At 38.3% G+C, this 21,189-nt stretch overlaps 1 protein-coding gene across 6 annotated transcripts in view; it reads left to right on the top strand.

Annotated features, from left to right (window-relative positions):
• Window positions 1–21,189, top strand: part of NPNT (nephronectin) — an 80,217-nt gene that overhangs the window by 33,078 nt on the left and 25,950 nt on the right. For 3 of the 6 annotated variants that reach the window (XM_004380208.1, XM_004380210.2, XM_023734771.1), the window contains exons 4-10: window positions 2,637–2,729; window positions 7,674–7,766; window positions 12,633–12,752; window positions 14,057–14,176; window positions 15,805–15,939; window positions 16,171–16,293; window positions 18,086–18,481. In XM_004380208.1, coding sequence (XP_004380265.1) covers window positions 2,637–2,729; window positions 7,674–7,766; window positions 12,633–12,752; window positions 14,057–14,176; window positions 15,805–15,939; window positions 16,171–16,293; window positions 18,086–18,481 — 1,080 coding nt within the window. The remainder of the gene's footprint in view (window positions 1–2,636; window positions 2,730–7,673; window positions 7,767–12,632; window positions 12,753–14,056; window positions 14,177–15,804; window positions 15,940–16,170; window positions 16,294–18,085; window positions 18,482–21,189) is intronic. The other 3 variants (XM_004380212.1, XM_004380209.1, XM_004380211.1) reach the window with 1 other exon arrangement.

Here is a 21,189-nt window from a genome sequence, read left to right on the forward strand (position 1 = left end):
TTGGCTGAAGGTGGAGTTACACGCTTTCTGTAATCTATAATACGCAGTGTTCATTTCTACCATATATTTAGGTCTGCTTTACAACAGTATGTGGGAGAAACATTCATATCCATAGTACATTCAGATAAACACATAATCCTAAATACATAATGCTTTTTAAAACATTCCAGTTGCATCTTCTCTTCTCTACACCTTAACTATCTTCCCTACACCTTACTATCTTCCCATTCATATGCATATGGCCTTGGGCCTCTGACTGGGTGGAACCAGAGATCCTGGCCCCCTATCAATCATCCTGCTTATCTGGCCTGGCTTTTGCCCCAGGCCACTCCAGGTGGGGCTTTTCTCCCCTCAGCTGCAGCATAACCTTTCCTTCAGTCATTACAGGCAACAACAACCAAAGCAACCATCCAGGCATCTAAAGTTTCACTTCCCAAGCCCCTTCGTTCTTTCTCTTACAAAGTGCATGCTTCCATGAGTCTGGAGCCATTGCAAAGAATACCACTTTTAACACCAACTATAAAAATGGCATGGAGGCAGACTGTGCTCCTCTAACTTCACCAGGGAGAAGGAGAATCAAGGTCAACAACCCAAGGATGATTCCTATGAGGTGGGGGTCAGACATGCCTTCTCTTTGCCATCTTTACCAATTCTGACACCAACCATCCCTCCCACAGCACTCTGTACTTCTCTACTGAGTTCAATAATTCATTGCAATGGCCACACACAACTCACAGACAGTACTCATGATTTTGGGGTTTATTAGGGAAGTAACAGTTACAATCCAGGCTCAGGAACACTCAGAATACAGTTCTTCTGTCAGGTTAGCCTCTTTTCAGCTGTGCTCGCAGGCACACCTCTCTCTAGCCCTAGGCCTCTGCCCAAAGGTACTCAGCTTTCAATCTCTGTGTGCTGGGAAGCCCACTGTGCCATCTTCTGCTGCCAGGCCTCTCCTGCCACTGCTTCTCAGCATCTTCAGGGTTACAGCTTTCTGTCTGTCTCCTGGGTCCAGGAGCTTCTCAGTGCAGTGATCCTGGGTCTAAAGGACTTGCTGGCTCCTGGTTGTTCTTCCTTGGTGGTGGTGGGATTCTCTCTCTCCCACCTCTGGGATGGCTCACCTCAACCCCAGTGGGATGGCAAAATTGACCAATCCCTTTGGTGGGCCACCATTACCATATCTTTACAGTCCCGCCCAATCACTTGGGTGGAAGTTACAAGACCATGGCTAGAAAGACCACACAAAAGCAATCCATGGCACTGCAATATTCTTTTCCCTTCTCTGTCTACCCATGCTTTAAGATCCAACTCAGTCCTCTTGTACAAGGCTTTCTGTACAAATCCATATGGATTTTCTCATTTGACAATTTCTTCACATATATGTGCCATCTGTTTTGCTCATAAATAAATGTTGACTTGAGTTAAAAATACGTGATTGTTTTCTCTCTTCATCTAGATTGTAAACTCCTTGAGACCAATGACCATGCTATATAACTCTTTTTCATCTCTTGTAGTACATGACAAAGTACTTTGCACATATTTGCAATAGAGCAAGATTTATTAATCCTGGCGTCATGACATTTTAGGCTGGATAATTTGTTGTTGTGAAGGTGGCAGTGTGAGCATTTTAGGATGTTTAGCAGCATCCCTGGACTCTACCCACTAGATGCTGCCAGTAGCACCCCTTCCCAAGTTGCAACAACCAAAATATCTGCAGATATTGTCAAATGTCCCCTGAGGAGCAAAAGCACACCCAGTTGATTATTAAAACAAGATAAACATAACTATTTTAATAATCTAGTATAGAGTGTTTTATACCACTAGTTTAGAGATGCTTTAAATCATTTTACCACTGGTATAGAGTAAATAGAATGAATTCTAACTGATATTTTGGCAGGATGTAAAGACCTATGAAAAGACCAAGAGATGCTTTAAATCATTCTGAGGTCTTCAGGGAAGAAGAACTTAGTTGATAGAGGATAATGTCAAACTGAGAACTTTGTATTTGCTGTGATAGACTATAGAAAAGCCACTATAGATTGATGAGCAATTGTGATGCACCTTGGAGTTAAGGATGATAAAGATGATAGACGTATTCTTAAACTGAAGTTCCAAAAAATGATGAGGTTTAGTTTTTATTTCATTTTGTCTTGCTTCACACTTAGTGATACCATTTCCAATGAAATATTTATTTTATAATTTAACTTGAAATTGATCTGGATTCATACATATCCAATATCATTGGAATAAAACTACTTTTTGAAGTGTATTTGGGAGAATAAATTTGAAATTAGGGATACAAGTAATTGTAAAATTATAACTTTTGACTAACATCAGTTATGCTTATGCATAGTTATATATATATTTATATACATATATGTATTTTTTGTTTTTACTGTTTTGTTTTAGCAAATTTTCCAGGCCCAAGTGACACACACACACACGCACACGCATATTCATACAAACATAAACACATGTAGTTTAGACAGTGCTTACCGCTGAAGGAACAGTAATTTTATATATTTTTGCTCCTCTGTTGTAAGTTATTTCTTTTATTATCAAACTTGTACGTGGCAGAGATACTATCTGGTTGATGCACTGCTGGCATAGAAATAATGCAAGATGTCCTCTTTTCACAGCTGTGTGTCAACCGCAGTGCAAACACGGTGAATGTGTCGGACCGAACAAGTGCAAGTGTCATCCCGGATATGCTGGAAAAACCTGCAATCAAGGTAGGAAAACAGTCTGACACAAATACACAATCATAAGCCGCCTTTATTCCTGCCAAATCTAAAAAACTTTAAATTTTCATCCCAAACCACTCGCGATAGCTATGTTTTCTCAAATATGTGAGCTGCCATTTTGTTAATAGATAAAAATATGATAATGGTAAATATTCTTAAATTATTTTCATCAGAGGACAATAAACAATGTCACCTTATTCTTAGTCTCTGAAACTAATTAAAATGTGTTTTGAAGAGAATTTCTGCACCAGGAGAGGTAACTCTGGGCACTCCTTGTTCTTCCATGAGCTAGCCAGGTAGCCTTGGGCAAATTGTTAACTTCTTTGAACCTCAGTTACTACTTAAGTAAAACCTCCTTAATGACAGAAGGCAGGCAGGAGGTTTGACTTGAAATTTTGACATTCCTTCAAACTCTGAGAACTTTGGTTCTGTTATTAAATCTCCCTTCAATATTTGACCAGTTTGAAATATTCCTTTGAGAAATAAAATGATTCATTCAGCAAATCATACTTAATTGGCATCAGTTTCTTATAAAATCAAACATTGCTTCCCAGGTATTTTACATATATTAACTGTTTTCATCCTTACAACATTAGGGGGTACAGTGTTATTTATTATAATTAAGTTACAGTTAGTAAATTATTATTACTCATTTTTCATTCTACAGCTTAGAGATTTGAAGTGCCTCTACTAAGTTCACTAAATTAGTTGGTAAAAGAGATAGGATGTCAACTTAGAGCTATTGTTTAAAAAAAGTCCATGTTTTTTCTACCATATTAGTTGTGGATGAAGAAAATGTAATTGGAAATGTGATGCTCTGGCTCATGCTAATAATTTTAACAAGGCTGTCTTCTTAACTGGAAACCCTGGTGGTGTAGTTGTTAAGAGTTCGGCTGCTAACCAAAAGGTTGGCAGTTTGAATCCATCAGGCACTCCTTGGAAACCCTATGGGGTAGTTCTGCTCTGTCCTGTAGGGTCACTATGAGTCGAAATCAACTTGACAGCAGTGGGTTTGGTTTTTGGTTAGGGTCAGATTTAACTAGAAAGAGAAAAGAGTCAATTTTTACTTATTTTTAAAATTAAAGTAATTCCCCCTATCATTTGAAGTATCAAATGAAACCATGACGTGGGTTTTAAATATCCCATGATACAGAAAAGATATTGTTGAAACACTCCTACTTGTTAATAGTTGGTATTTATTCCAGGATACTCCTTGAGGTGTGTCATGTAAACTAGTGATGTACAAACATAGTTTTCACCACAATCCAGAACACGATGTTTGAAAGTATATGTAATTTTTCCTGAACTACCAGATGAAACCCATTCTAGTAAAATGTGACGTGTTCAATGATAGAATGAGCTGTTATTCTGAAATGTGTCCTTGTATTATCTGCTACTTGATTTATAACTAATTTTTCCAATGCTTCTTTTCTAAATTTTTTTTTTAAACATTGGTTTTTCTTTTACCAAGTATACCTGGGCAGTCTTTTTGAAATGATGATGTTCTTATGAGCTCAGTTTACTCTTTTAAAAATCCATTCGATTTTCTTTCCCCAGCCTGAGTTCACAGTGGCAACATGTTAGGTTCTGGCTGTTGAGTTATCAGTGTTCATGTTAGAATCCCAGTATACTTCTTTTTGTAAATTGGTAAACATAAATCATCAGAGGTTTCATTAATATATCAGTGCCACAAAACTTCATTGTCCTGATACCAGAGAATTATATAAAGAGATCTATTTAAAAAAAGCTATTTTTAAGACTGTAGAGAAATTGATTTAAATTTATTTTCAGGAGCTACCTCAACTTGAATATGCTTCAAAGACACTAAAGCTATTGTTGGAATGAGGGTCCATCATTGGTTCTCTCCTGTTTTCAGGAAAGCAACTTCCCTTGAGCTTTTGCCTGTAACATATACCTGTTTCTCTAAAGGAAAATTGAAATATATTGAGTTAAAACATTGATTTCCAAAACCATAGTCCTCAGGGGGAAGAGGATTTCATTAGTAGCAAAATACGTTTTTACACTTGCAAAACTAGTGCTAACACGGAAAACGTAACATCAGGTCCGATCTTGAAAATAAAACTCAAGCTTAGGATAACATACCTGTTTTAACCATCCCTTACTTTTCCCTCCTTACAAAAAGTAGTGTAGTGGGCTCCTGATGAAAAGGTGTGTGCTCTTGAAGAGCAGGAGCCCCTTGTCATGTCTCTCTGATTTTTGGGTTCCCAAAGAAGCCCTACAGTTGCTAACCAAAAGGTCGGCAGTTCATATCCACCAGGTGCCCCTTGGAAACTCTATGAGGCAGTTCTACTCTGCCCTATGGGCTCACTATGAGTCAGAATCGACTCAACACAGTGGGTTTGGTTTTTTTTTTTTTTTGAAGCTATTGTTAAAGTGATTGCACATAGTAAGTGCACATTAAATATTGCTTAAACAGATGACTATTTCATATAATGGTTCTTGGTCCTGGCAGCCATAGGAACTTGAAAGAGTTCCATGGATTTGTCTGGTCCAGTACCTTAGACAGTCTCTGAATTCTCCACAAAAGCCCTGTCAGATTGAGACTACGGTGAGTGACCTAGGTAAGTGTGGGAGCTGAGTAGCTAACCAGTGGCCATCCAGTCGATTCTGACTCATGGCGACCCCACACGTTTCAGAGTAGAACTGTGTTGCATGGGGTTTTCAATGCCTGTGATCTTTCAGAAGTAGATCGCCAGGCCTTTCTTCCAAGGTGCCTTTGGGTCGATTCTAACCGCCAAACTTCTGGTTCGTAGCCAAGCACTTAACTGTTTATGTCACCCAGGGACTCCTGTGAGACCTGCTTAGTGGCCCCATAAAAGTCATTACAGCAAATTGTCTCTATCTGCTAAATAAATTAACTTTGACTTTTTTTTTTAATCCTTGCCCACAAATTGTAACAAAGTGAAAAACATGCCCCAGAGGTATGGGAAATTAAACTGGTTGATTTTTTTCTCTAGGAGAGAAACGTCAAGATGTAAAGTTGAAGTAATTTCACAGTACTGAAAGTTAGTTTTTGATTAAAAGTAGCTTTTGGTATAAGCCAGTATTTGCTGAGAATTTTGTTGTGAGTTAGGTGCTTTAAGAAATAACCCCCTGGAAGCATGCTTGGTGGAGTCAGCAGCTTGAATAAATGACATGCGCTTAAGGAGAGCTTTTAGAGGTGCCTGGGGAGCCGTCAGAACAGCAGGGGAAGCTGCATTTTGGAACTGGCTTAATTTAGCAGCCTTGTCACAAGCTTTGTGTGAGTTTGCTGTTGGTGATTGCTGTTGGTGCTGTTGCTCTTCCTTCTGAGTCATTTTATGGGTTTTCTGCAACTAGTTCAGCTGTGGAACCCCGGGGGCCCAGTTGTTAAGCTTTCAGCTCTTAACCAAAATGTCTGCAGTTCAAACCCACCAGCCACTCCTCCGGACTAGCCTGTGGCAGTCTGCTTCCATAAAGATTTATAGCCTTGGAAACCCTATGGGAACAGGTGTACTCTGTCTTACAGGGTTGCTACGAGTCAGAATAGACTCAACGGCAACGGGTTTGGGTTTTTTGTTTGTTTATTTAGATCAGATATAAAACCACAGGCTGGGACTGATCATTACCGTGCTGTATGAGGCACGTGGTACCTTTCACAGTACTCGAAATTCTAATACGAACTCTGGCTAGAGTCTCCTTGATCATTTGCTTCCCTACCCCCTTAGTTTCTCCAGTAATTTTATTCATGGATATTTTCCCTCTCTTTGAGTCTTCGTATGTATACAAATCCCCTATCCACCCCCAGCCAGAAAAAGAATACTGTTATATAGCTTTTCCACTGGGGAGTGATCATTAGCATGTAAAATATCATATCATTGCATGTTTTGGGGAATGAAAGAATTATTCTTTTGAATTCACAGCATGTGTTGTAAATTTCAGAAAAAACAATTTACCAATCTCAATTACTGCTGTTTTCACAAGGTTTATGTTTCATAGATTGAATTCCTCATCCCAAGAAAAGAATTGGTGTCTTGTAGCACAGAGCTAGTCAACTTTGGCGGACTAGTTAAATCTGAAAGCTGATGGCTGTCTTAAGTACAACAGTCTAAATACCTAACCCTAATATTAAGGTTGTTGCTGACAGCCTGATTTTTTGAAAAATGTGTAGTTTCAACCCTAGAAACCAGTGTTCATTTCATTTGGAAGTTTAACTGGCTGCTAATGCCTTGAAACAGCATGTGATTGATTTATTGTTTCTCAACTTTGATTCTCACCCATCTTATAGATTTTGGTAAGCTAATAATGGCAACAGTTAATATTTTTAGCACAACACTTCTTATGTATATTCTTATTAAGTGCTACCTAAATGTAGCATAAGTTCTTACATTTGACTGAAATTCTTGATGATCTATCATGTTATTTATTTAAATAAGGTCTTTATGCAAATCATAAATTTCTCCATAATTTTGGAGTGTTATAAACTATTGTACCGTTGTATTACTGTGCAATATAATAATACAGGAAAAATCATAAGTTAGTCCATTAAGGCCTCAAGGTCCCTAAATAGAACAGATTGATTGTAACCAGTATTTGTATAATTTCTTTTTTTAACTGAGTCTTCTATCGATGACTAAAAGCATTCTTTTAAAAATCATCATGCTTTTTTTTAATGTCTTTTAAAATTGGTATGCAAATCATGAATTGGTAACTTGTAATGTGCACGTGTCTTCTTAGGTAGAAAGATGGCAGTGAGAGATTTTAGGAAAATTAAAAAATGAAAGACCAAAAGAACTGGAAAGTAATTTTTTTTTTTTGTAAATGATCTAAACGCATTCTTTTTAAATGCCAACCACTTTCTGTAATGGTTTAATATATACTTATAAAGATTTTTAGGGCTAAAAATGACATCAGTTCAAAGTTGTCTCCTATTACCTTCTTCCTGGTGTGAAGACGAACTCTTCTACCCAACTCCTCTCGACCAAGGCAGTGAACCGCCTCTTTTCCAACCCTCGGATCATCAAGCCACAAGTTTACCTTCCAGGGGTGAGCGTGCATTGTCATAGGTGGTCTGCCCCTTCCACCTGCACGGCTTCTTGCAGTTATGTCCCTTCTTGCACATGTGGAAGACTAGCCCAGGAGCACCCAGTCTTCAGCATCCTGAGCATGTGAAGCAAGCAGCAGGAATTGCCCCCTGGTGCTGATTCTCTGTGCTCCTGAAAGCCTGGAAGCCTCCACTGTTCTGTCAATACATCAAGCATCGTTGCTCTTCCTCTTCTTTTCTGGGGTTCTCGCATATTCTAAAAATCAGATATGCAAAATAACTTTTGTTTTCATATGTAACAGAAGTCAGGAATTCCAAAGCAACCGAGACTGGGGTTTTGATGGCTTTTACCGAGCAGATTTTTTTACCAAGTCTTGTTTTCCCACGACCATCTATCTGGGGTGTAGAGTTTAAATTATCTGGAAACCAAGGTTACATCCGCTTCTTTCCTTTGGTGTACATTTTGTAATGTTAGAAAGCTTGATTTCTGATTCCAGTACAGCCCTTAATTAGCTGCATAATTGTGAGTAAGCCATTTAATGTAGTTGGGTTTTAGGAATGTAATCTATAACAGTAGGGAGAGAGTAATGCCTGCCTTACTTGAATGCAGGGTTGGTGTTAAAATCAGAACACTGAAAATAATTTCTGCATTATGCTGGAAAGTTTTACAGAAAAATAAGTTGGTAGCATTATTTTATAATTCTTCTTCTAAGGGAGTATATCTCTCATCGACTTACAGATTTAGGAACTTAGAATGACTGAATTAAAATAGATTAAATTATTAATTACTGTCTCTCTGCTGATAGGGAACTTGATGCATTTATGTCTCTTCTACACAAGGGATTAGGGCAACGATACTAGCTTCTGAGTCATTGATATAGAATAGAAATAATGACAGTTGACATATTGACATCTGTTTGTCTATGCCTTCCACTTTAGTCAGATAAAATTTATGAGCTTAGATTTCTGAATTGTTGCTTAGTGTAAGCCTCAAAGGGAAAAATAGTCCAAATGCATTAAAATCAATGAAAGATTATTTTCCTTACGAACCCACTGGGTTATTTTATTCAAGATTTTAATCTCTTCAAGATTTTTCAAGCTAATTTTCAGTGATCTGCATGTTAACAAAATTTCTGGTTCTTTTTTTCCTGAAATGTAATAATAATGCTATGCAGCTTGCATTTCTGTTCTGGACTAGCTGTCTTCTCTCCACCACCCCCTCCCTGCACCCCTGCCAAGCTCCCAAATCCACCAACCTGCTTAAATGTACTCCTCATTGTAATACCTGCTCTTTAAGCATTGTGTTGCATAATTATAGCATTTGCATATAAATGGTTTAACTGTAAAGTTCTGTCTTTTGGAATGATAAGAGGTACATGATGGATTTCACTAAATATCTTTTCATTGTAGATTTTCCTTATAATTCGTTATAATTTCCTGATAATTAATTTTCCTTATAAGCTGCCAAAGAAATAATAAGAATAAAGTAAACTTAAAAAAAAAAGAAAAGAAAACAACTAAAATGTTCTTTCCTAGGTTCTCTGATCACCTTTTAGGATTGATTTGAGACAGTGTCATCAGGAGGGTTTTCATGTTCCTACTGTTGTTCTGCTTATTAATATGGGAGCAGTTCACTATAATTTGGAAATACCATTTTTGAATTTCTGACTTAATATGGTAACACAGGTGTTACTAGAGCTGTACTCCAACAGATTGCGATAAAGAATACAGCAGTTATTGGGAGCAGCACATACTAACTCAACTTTATAAGGCATTAGGTCAATAAGAAAATAAGGTATAATAATCATAGAATAGAAACTCTGAAGAATATTGAAGAAAAAGAGGTTTACCAGCTCTCCAGATGCTTTTCATCCTTTAAAGCTCCCTGCTGTAGTGAGAAGTCCAATATCTGATAAATATTGATAATCAGGGATGACTGTGGATCCTATTTCATAATTTCTGCAGAGGTCTTTGTAACGGTCGTTGTGAAGTTTGTAGGAGACACGTGCCTGTGCCAGATGGGGAAATAATGGCAGCCGGGGGGAGATCAACACTGGCCAGCTGTCAAGGAGTATCATCCAGCCCATCAACAGTTGTTGGAGTACAGTTCCCTCAAATTGCTGTCAATGCATTTTAATACTTCGGTGCCATTTTAATAATAAAGAGAAGAACATTTTGCCAACAAAACGTCTCTACATTTACCCATTGAAGGTTGCATGTTTATTTCCCTTTCCGTATTATTTCAGAGTGATTCCCAGTTTTTTGGGGCATGATGACACCTTATCTCTCTTTTTTTTTTTCAATATCACAATCTTTTACTCCAAAGTACTTTTACCATGGGAAGGCAAGGAAAAATTTGGGTTGAAGCAGGTTTCTAAGACCACAAGCAGCCTCAGTTTAGGTCATGAAGACCCCACAAAGCAATCCTAAGGGGCCCTTTATTCCAAGTCCGGAGCCAGGTTGTGGAAGAGCTGCATCAGCTGGGTTCAGCTTTAGTCCACTGATAAGGTATCTGATGGTATTTCCATCAGCATTAATATCTTTTTTTATAAGCTGCCTGGAGCTGTACTCCTCTGACCATTTACTATGTATCGTTAGGAACCCACAAAAGTTTCTATGGTTCTTTAAAAATAATCATAAGGGTTCTTCATGCACAGTTATTTTATATCTACCACTATTCCTCCCTTGAGATGTCAAACTCAATCTTACTGTGTAGTTTTGTTCTACTGCTTTGTTTTTGTTTAGTGCAGAAAAATAGTTAAAACACAAAACCTTTCTCTAACAATGTATGCAGATTTAAATAGTATTTGCTATTATACAATTCAGAGATTTATCAAAACCAGGTGTGCTGTATTAGAAATGATGATTAACTCCTCTTCAAAACTGAGAAAGGATTTTCTGTCTCTAACTTTCAGTAAGTATTGAAATACAAGGTAGAAGAATATGGGAAGGTGATAGAATTTCTCAGTCTTTCTTCCTTGAGTAAAAATTTTTACTTTACTTAATAGAGGGAGAAATCAAATTTTTGTTGATAGTGTAATCTGCAAAGTACCTTCTATGAGGAAAAATTTCTTCTGAAATGTTTTTAAATGTGGTTTTAATGTGAATACCCTTGACTGAGCAAGAGACAGTAAAGTAGAGAATTGAAGAGAAGCATCGGAGATAACACAGGTATCTGGTTTATTCATTTCACCTTTCTAAAGTTGCACTCAGCTAGGGATCTGCTTCCAGTTACGGCACAGGTAGAAAAAAGAATTAAGTTAGAAAGTCAGTAGGGTATGAAAAAATTTTAGATGCAATAATTTTCTGGTGATTTTAAAACATAACCTGCTGGTTTAGTTCAATGAAATATATAGGGTTCTAATAAATGAGGAGATCAGATTTAAATTTGATTTAATTTGGGAACAACTACGTAACTAGATATTTTATAATCTGTATTTCTGATTCAATGATACAGATAAATTAGACAATTAAATTATGGTAATCAGGTGGTTCTAGACAAAATAAACATGTCACGTTTCTGTTTAATGAAGTCTGTATTTTGCGCATTACTATTTCAGTGTTTGTCATTATGAGTTTTATGTTCACTTGAGGCAGCGCTCCACATGGATTGAAAATCCTTCATGATGAGAAGTTCACTAATTCATTTAACATTGATATTTAAACCAGTAAACCCAAAGTGCATAATCATAGAGTATTATTTATTATCCATTAGTATTTCTATATGTCCTCCTTAATGAAATGAAATAAATGAATGAAAATCTGTTGAAGGGACTTTTTTTTTTTTTAGTTCATTTGTGATTTGAAGGCATTACTAAAGTAAGAAACTGAAGTTTCCTTTTTTAATCTGAAACAGTATATAGTCTACAGGACTGAGCGAGAAAGACCACGATAACGGTCACTCAATTTCATGCAGCTCTTACTCTCTGAAAATAAAGTTTCCTTTGGGAAGGTCAAAGCATTCTAATGTTTTAAAATCTGTATACTTCCTGTAAAGTAAAATAGGCTCATGTGATATCATGTTTAAACAGAGAAAGAAAGATACTGACAGAGTAAGATCACATTGCCTAGAGTGAATCTAGAAGTAACCCAGATATTTTAAGGATATTGTCAGTCAGAGAGATGATTTGAGGATCGCTGGAGGCACAATAGTTATGTGCTTTGGTGCTAACTGAAAGATTGGTGGTTCAAACCCGTCCAGTGACTCCTCGAAGAAAAACCTGGATTTCTGGTCCTGTAAAGATTACCCTTTGCCATCCAGTCAATTCCAACTAATGGCGACCCTATCTGACAGAGTAGAACTGCCCTATAGGGTTTCCAAGGCTGTGGTCCTTACTGAAGCAGACTGGCACATCTTTCTCCAGTGGAGGGCTGGTGGGTTGGAATCGCTGACCTTTCAGTTAGCAGCCAAGTGCTTAACTACTGCACCACGAGGCCTAGAAGATCCTATGCGGACAGTTCTATTCTGTCACACAGGGTTGCTATGAGTCGAAAATTGACTCAATGGCACATAACAACAGCAACACCCATGAGGGAGTTAGTATGCTGCTCTTTCTAGGGATGACAAGGTAGTCCTGTCTGGACAGAGATCACGTGTACCACAAAATTTAAGCCTCAGAAATCCATAAGACCTTCTCATTGTTATAAGGCTTTAGGTCACCAAGGATAGAAAACTTTTGGTCGCCCCTAGTATAACCGATACTCAAATTAAGATTGCTTGAACAGGATTTATCTCTTGTATAACTAACATTTTACTATAGCTTAGCCCACTTTTCTGACTTAGTCTTCAATATAGAGAAGTGTTTTGAATGTTTTACAGTAGTGCTGAGGTTTTGTGATTTTTCCACTTCCACCCCTGTTCTTTTCAGATCTAAACGAGTGTGGCCTGAAGCCGCGGCCCTGTAAGCACAGGTGTATGAACACTTACGGCAGCTACAAGTGTTATTGTCTCAACGGATATATGCTCATGCCGGATGGGTCTTGCTCAAGTATGTCGAGAGTCTTAACTGTTTTACAAGTGCTTTGGGCTTGATTTCATGCTGCGTTCTGGTAACCTGCCTTTGTGAAAATGGCCTCCCAGGCCTCCTAAACAGGATGTGTACATGTGTTTATATGCATGCCTAAAGAAATGAAAATCAAAATAAGAGATGTTCATTTTAGATGTATAGTGTTCGTTTACTGTGGGTGCCAATGTTAAATGGTATTTAGAACACAAACAACAAGACTAAGTGTATTTCCTCATGTCTTTACCAACATAATTTTCCCTGTCTTTTACCTGGACATAGAGTAAATTATTCCAGATAGAAAAAGAACATTAGTGACTCTTTGGGCAATTTTGTGCTACTCATAAAGATGCACACTCTGTTTGCTGTAGAAAATCCATCAAATGTGTTGAATGATTGTAAATCATTCATAAATATCTCTTCCATTTTTACATTTCTTTATAATGGTCTAAAGATTAAGTTACTTCTCTTATCTGAAAAAATACCTACTTTGAATGAAAAAAGATAAACGCCTATACTATAAGCAAAGTAGATTTTATGTGTATCTTTGGTGTTCCTACTATCATTTGAGTGTGTTTATAAGATGAACAGTGCCCTAAAATTCTCTGCAGGCCAAACATTGAATGGAAGTTGTGTTTACATGGCATATCATTGTTGGTGACTTGATTTTTATTGTCACTGAATTATCAGTTAACCGTTGCATTTTATAACATAAAAAGGTTGGCTAATCTTATTTAGCATTGCATGAACAGAGCATGGAATTTTTTGGAATGGTGTGAGTACGCGTTTAATAACGTGTGGCAGTGATGCTAGAATCTTTTAACATTGTGCAACGCCATAGTAAAACTCCGTAGTAAATCGCCCCCTGTCCTCTGGAGTAGTTTAATGGGCGGTTGAGACCTTACTTGAATGTTGTGGTTAAGAACAACATTTAGCTTGAATAAGCTGGAAAAATACCCCAATTCTCAAGTGTCCTTGACCACTGGAAAAATTTCCATATAATCTGTGCAGGATAAGTTTTTAAATTTCTCTTTTAATTCCACCAAAAGTATTAGAGGTCTCCCCCAGAGAATAGCAAAGCTGATGCACTTCTTAATCATCCCTGGTGGTATTTTTTCTGTCTTCCTCCTCTATTTTTTGGCTGTCTTTAGAATGTTGTATACTTGAGGCCTTTTTGTCTTCATTGTTGATTCAGTGTCACTAATTTCAGGAAAAGAGAAGAACATAGTTCTTTCAATTGCAGAGTCTGTTCCCTATCCCTCTGAGTCAGCCAGACACTCTGCTTCCAGGTGCCCTGACGTGCTCCATGGCAAACTGTCAGTATGGCTGTGATGTTGTCAAAGGACAGATTCGGTGTCAGTGCCCCTCTCCTGGCCTACAGCTGGCTCCTGATGGGAGGACCTGTGTCGGTGAGTAGTAAAATCAGCATGTCCATCAGCAGCCACTCTTAGATAAAGGAAGAAGGTGAATACTGATGGGAGTAAGGAAAAAAGGCAGTTACTTGTATCAGGTCAGGTGGTTAGCTATCCTTTAGAGGATCTGTCTGTTAATGGCCCATAGAAACTTGCTTCCCTAAGGATGACTGACAGGCAAAAGCTTCAGGCAGAGGGAACCATATGTGCAAAGCCGCTAAAGTTCAAGGGAGGACATTGTTTAGGGAAACATGGCAGACTCAGTATATATGGAATGTAAGGGGCAAAGGGGAGAGATGAGTGATGAAGCTGAACCAATAAATAGGGCTACGTTGTATGTGTTGTGCTACAGGATTATTATTATTTCTTCCTTGTTAGTTAGGAAGACAGTAGTTAAGAGTCTGGGCTTTGGTTTTAGACCTGGTCTACTGTTTATTAGATATGTAATCTTAGGCAAAGGCACCCTGGTGGCACAGTGGTTAAAGCACTCTGCTGCTTTTCAGCAGTTTGAACCCACTAGCCATTCTGCGGGAAAAAGATGTTGCACTCCGCTTCCATAATGATTACAGCTTAGGAAGCCCTACAGGGCAGTTCTGCTCTGTCCTATAGGATCACTACGAGTTGGAATTGGCTCAATGGCAGCGAGTTTGGTTTTTTTGGTTTTTTGGCCTAAATTCCAGACACTGTTCTTGGCTAGGTATATACCGTAATGGAAAAAGCAGACAAGATTTTGATCCTCGCAAAGCTGATATTCTAATAAAGGGAGACAGAAAAGAAACAAATACCTGATAAAATTGCAAATTATATTAATGGTTAACATGAGGCACTAAGAGAGAGAAAAACAGGAAGGGTCCACTTTAGAAAACAATGATCAAGGAAAGCCCTAAAGTAAGACCTAGAGGATAAGTTGTGTGAAGAACCAGCCAAACAGGGCACTGCGTGAGAGAGAGCTTGGCTGAAGGCAGAGTGTAGTCTGAGGGCCAGTGGCTTAAATACAACAGGTGAGGTAGATAGGGGTCACATTGCAGGGCCTTCAAGGACATGGTGAGGCATGTGGATTTAATTCATAAAGTAGAAACCATTAAGCATAGTCATGATTCCCTGATCTTCCATTTTAACAAAATCATTTTGATCGTAGGTTCGAGCCTGCTTCGGAGGGGTAAGATTGGCAGCAAAGAGACCAGTTTGGAGGCTCTTGTAATAAATAGTCTATCCCCGGAGATGGTGGCCTGGACTAGGGTAGTGGTAGTGAATGAAGAGAAGAGTAGATGGATTCAAATAACTTCTCTGAGGTAGAATTAACTGGACTTCGTGATTTGGGAGTTAAGGGAAAGAGTGTTGGCAAGGATGACTCGTGTTTATAGTTCAAGCAACTAGGTGGATACAGGTGCAGTACGTGCTGAGACAGGGCGCAAGAGAAGAAGAACAGCGTAGATCCAGTGATGAGTTGAATTTTGAAAATGTAGAACTTAAGTCGTGGTGGGGGGCAACCAGCTGGATAACAATTATGATCAGCTTACTACATGACAGACAACCGTTTGCAGATAGTTGTTACTTGTTTGACAGTCCGGTCCATCTGAACATGCCATTGCTCTTCCTAAGATGTAATTGATTTATGTTTCTAGATGTTGATGAATGTGTTACTGGAAGAGCTTCCTGTCCTAGATTCAGGCAGTGTGTCAACACTTTTGGGAGCTACATCTGCAAGTGTCATAAAGGCTTCGACCTCATGTACATTGGAGGCAAATACCAATGTCATGGTAATAAAACCCAACAATTACTCTGCGTTGTTTCTTCTCATAATGCTCCCTGTGGTGCCTTAACTGTCGTGTTGGCTGGGATGTCAGCGGTCGGGGAGGGTATTGGCGTTAAACAGTTACATGGGCCTTCACATTGCAAAAATAAAAATGAAGAATTGAGTTTTGAAACTATTTTCAGGTCATCATATTCATCTCCCAAATAAACCTTTCTTCCCCTACTTTCTGATGCAGATATAGATGAATGTGCCCTTGGTCGACATCGGTGCAGCACCTTTGCTCGATGTTACAACGTACACGGATCCTACAAGTGTAAATGTAAAGATGGATACCAGGGCGATGGACTGAGATGCGTGTGTGAGTAATACTTCTCTCCAGGCTCTAAGTTGCAGCAGGAAGTACAGGATTACACTAAGGCCATTGTGAGGGAAGACAAGAAACAAGGTTATTTATAAAAGAAGTAGAAGCTTCGCCGGTAGTGGTATTAGTCTGTGCTTTCCACAGACAATAAATCACTAGCTCAGGTATTTTTAAAAAGTAAAAATTCAGTAATACATTCTAATTTTAAAGGCATTCAAATTTACTTCTTGAAAATCTCTCCTTAGCTTTTCTTTAGCTAGAAAGGAATAGTAGAGCCCTTCCTGAGAATTTGATTTTGTTAACAATCAGAAATAAATATTAGTTTGTCATTGGCATTAGCTTCTAGGTGGTGGATTAATCGGAATATAGTCTACATTTTTTGTTCATCTGTTTTTTTGTCTCCCAACTCTACTGTGAAGAAAATCATTCTCATATTTATTTTCTCTACTTTCAAAGCTCTTTTGCTTTTTAAATTTTTATAAACTATATTTGGAGTAGTGGCTATGTTAGTAGAGAAACGTGAAAAATGTATAAACCAAAGGCCACAATTAAGCATGCATTTCATGTGGCAATAGACAATGTTTAAAATCTCCTGAGTAAAATATTTACTGAAAATCGTTAGGCATAGACCCATGGGGATTAAAAGATTTTTGAAGAGTCACACATACTTCTCGGTCTGGAGTATATCATCACAGGCAGATTAAATATTGATTCTTTTTGGTAAAGATTATTGAGGGAAGATTCCACAGATGATCTTGGTGACTCTGAAAATTTCTTTTTTAAAAGCAATTGTATAAATTAGTAAGGGTGAAGGAAGACAAACTATAAAACAATATGTAGAACTTTAAATCAAAGTGCTTTTGCATGAGTTGAATTTACATGAAGTGCAAATGAGAAAAAAATTAGTCCAGATAATTCTAAACATGATTTGATAATATACAGATAGCATAGGGATACTTAACATAGACTTTCTCTCTCTCTATTTCTCATGTTAAAAAACAACAACAACAAAAATTTAGAATGTCTCTGCCCCACGGTGCATTTTAAAAATCATTGATTGTTGATTGGTTTTAGAAACTATTTTCAAGTCATCATATTCATGGTTCAGATAAACCCCTTCTTTTCCTACTTTCTGATGTAGATTTCCACTTTATAAATATTTAAAACTTTTTGTTTTTCAAATAATGCATATTCATTACAGAAACACCAATATATTTTTTGCATACATCTAACGGATGAATAAACCAAACCTATTGCCATCGAATCAATTCGGACTCATAGTGACCCTGTAGAACAGAATTGGAGCCCTGGTGGCATAGTGGTTAAGAACTCAGGCTGCTAACCAAAAGGTCAGTGGTTTAAATCCACCGGCCGCTCCTTGGAAACCCTATGGGGCAGTTCTACTGTGTCATATAGGGTCGCTATGAGTCAGATTCAACTTGACGGCACACAACAATGGATGACTATGTGCTAGTGTGTGTATGAATGTATATATATATGTATATATACACACACACGCACATTTGTATATGTAAGAATCAATTTGACAGCAGTGGGTTTGGTTTGGTTTTTTGGTATCCCGTGTGTGTGTGTGTGTGTGTGTGTGTGTGTGTATAATACACATGCACATGTTTTTGTTATTTGGAAAACATCCTGGCTGACAGTAGGGGAATATTCTAAATGTGAAAAGCAGCCTAGTTGTCATGGGATTTATTTGAGTGTTTTTTAGTTTTCTGTTTTAATTTTCTAGGAAGTAAAAACATTGATTTAAATCTTTTGACTCTTTCAGATATTCCAAAAGTCATGATTGAACCTTCAGGTCCAATTCATGTACCAAAGGGAAATGGTACTGTTCTCAAGGGTGATGGAGGACACAGTAATTGGATTCCTGATGCTGGAAGTACTAGATGGCCACTGAAGACACCATATATTCCTCCTGTCATTACCAACAGGCCCACTTCTAAGCCAGCAACAAGATCTACACCAAAGCCAACGCCACAGCCTACCCTACCCCTGCCCCTACCACCATCAACAGAGTTCAGAACACCTCCACCACCAACACCCCCAAAAAGGCCACCCACCAGACTGACAACTATAGTACCAGCCTCCAGTACATCTCCAAGCGGGATTACAGTTGACAACAAGATACAGACAGAACCTCAGAAACCCAGAGGAGATGTGTTCAGTAAGTCATTTAAATACTAGGACCCTTCTAATAAGCCCTTTTTGATGGTGTTTCTACCACAGGTTATGCCTTGACTAACAAAGTCATAAAAAGAATTACCTGTGTGAATTATAAAGTCGTGTATCTCTATAGATAAGTATTATAAAGAGCTTTACAAAGAGTCAGTCAGTTGGCAAAAAGGAAAGAATGTGTGTAGAAATGAAAAGAATATCATGAAGCTATATATAGCTCACAGCTCCTATCCAGTATGGGAACTCTCCTAACATATTCAGATTTACTTGAAAACTCAATCAGTGAACATTTTTCGTGGCACAATCTGTTAAACACTGACTACTATCCGAAAGATTGGTGGTTCAGACCCACCCAGAGGTGCCTGGGAAGACAGGCCTGGTGATCTGCTCCCCAAAAGTCACAGCTTTGGAACCCTGCAGAGCAGTTCTACTCTGCATATGTGGTGTTGCCATGAGTCAGAATTGACTCAACAGCAGCCAACAACAACAAGAGTGCCAGACCCCCCCCCGCCCCCCGTGTTAGGCGTTGAGTTTATAAAGATAAAACAGAAAAGGTCACGGTCTGGTGGGAAAGACAGTCACCCCGAAGATAACCGTGGTGTTAGGTTAGGAACAGTGCAAGCGATTAGCGTAGGACATTATGGGAACAGAGAGAAGAGGGTGTAGACAGGGAGGGCTTCCTGAGTGAAATGCTGATTTGTTTGGCAAAGGGGATTGTAAACACGGGGTATTATAGTTAAAAGGCACAGAAGTAAAAGGCAGCAGAGTGTATTCAATAAACTGCCAATAAACTAGTGGTTGAAGGCCGCGAGAGAGAAGAGAGAAGTTGGACATTTTACCCCTGTACTTGTTGTGAACTGGTAGTTAGATCTAAGCTGGAGCTCGCTTTAGATTGAGGACTTCCAGATTTTAATGGTAACTGGGTAAAGGGTGGTGTCACCAATGGAGATATAGGAAGAAAATCAAGTTTAGAAGAAAGTAAGTTTTATCCCCCTTTTAATGAACTAAAATTTGCATTTTTGCAACATTTGTGTTCCTTATTCTTATTTATCCATTTGACATGTTTCACTTTTCTCATCCTTCTTTCTCTTCCTAGTCATTCTTTCTATCTCTTCTTCTTCTTTCTACAGTACCTACTTCTTTTCTTTTTCCCATTCCCCCATGAGGGAGCTAAACTTTCTTTGTTTTATATTGAATGACTTTGTGATTTTTTACCAAGTGAAAGGAACACTAAAGTTTCTATTTTTTTTAATAGACAGGAAATGAAAGCTTCTTTTTACTTGTATGTGACTTTCACATGTTCTTCCCTAGGTCATTGCCCCTTTAAGGAGAAAGGTGATGTAGTTGTATCTGTTTTGACAATAAATATAATTTTAGAGGACTTAGACGGTAGCTCTTAAAATATGCATTTTATATGTGCATAGCTGTTTGAAAAGCATGTTTTTGTAATGTTCTCCTCCCTCTCTCTCTGTCTTTGCTCTCTTTCTCACTGATTTACTTTTTCCATCTCTTTCTGATCATACAATGAAGTTTTATTCATAGAAGCTTAAGTAAATCTGGTACTTACATTATTCTGTTGTCTTAAAATAGTGTCATGGAAACTCGGCTATTTAAAGTAAAAAGATTCACATAGATATAGTTATCACATAGATACCAAAACCTTTTTGAGTCTTCCTTTTAATGTTCTCTCTTTTTTAAAAAGCTTCTGTTCTCATTACTCCTCTCCGTGCCAACACACATATGAATTTAAAATAATATTGAAGTTCACCAGTCTAATTTAGCAGGATAAAACGGGAAATATGGATCACCCATTATAGAAGTGTGATCTTAAAGACACACCCTGGGAAAGGATTACCTTGATCCTATGCCAAGGCTGTTGCACACCACAGATAGCATTGCCGCCTGCGACACTCCTGCCAGAAAAATCCACCTCCTCTCATTTCATCTGCAGCTACAGCTAGCTCCTGGTTCATTTTAGCAAGTATGAGAATATTTGGGGCACCTCTTATTTAACTTGCTGACTTGTGATTATAGCATGTATTCTGAATAAAGAAGGTGTTTCAAATTTTTAATTCAGGACAGATTACTGGTGTCTGTTTACTCTCAAAACAGAAAGGAACTTTAGCACTATTTTAGTTCAACACCATTTCTTTTTTTTCTTTTTGTACTTTAGATGAAGGTTTATAGAACAAATAGTTTCTCATTAAACAGTTAGTACACATATTGGTTTATGACAGTGGTTAACAACCCCAAGACATGTCAACACTCTCCCTTCTCGAACCTGGGTTCCCTATTACCAGCTTTTCTGTCCCCTCCTGCCTTCTAGTCCTTGTCCCTGGACTATTGTGCCCCTTAGTCTCTTTGTTTTACGGGGCTGTCTAATCTTTGGCTGAAGGGTGAACCTCGGAAGTGATTTCATTACTGAGCTGAAAGGGTGGCCGGGGGCCATACTCGTGGGGTTTCTCCAGTCTCTGTCATGCTAGTAGGTCTGGTCTTTTTTTGTGAGTTAGAATTTTGTTCTACATTTTTCTCCAGATCTGTCCGGGACCCTTTATTGTGATCCCTGTAAGAGCAGTCTGTGGCAGTAGCCGGGCACCGTCTAGTTGTGCTGGACTCAGTCTGGTGGAGGCCTTGGTAGCTGTGGTCCATTAGTCCTTTGGACTAATCTTTCCCTTGTATCTTGTTTTCTTCATTCTC

Source organism: Trichechus manatus, unplaced genomic scaffold (assembly GCF_000243295.1).
Source record: "Trichechus manatus latirostris isolate Lorelei unplaced genomic scaffold, TriManLat1.0 scaffold00071, whole genome shotgun sequence".
In the NCBI taxonomy this organism is placed as follows: Eukaryota; Metazoa; Chordata; class Mammalia; order Sirenia; family Trichechidae; genus Trichechus; species Trichechus manatus.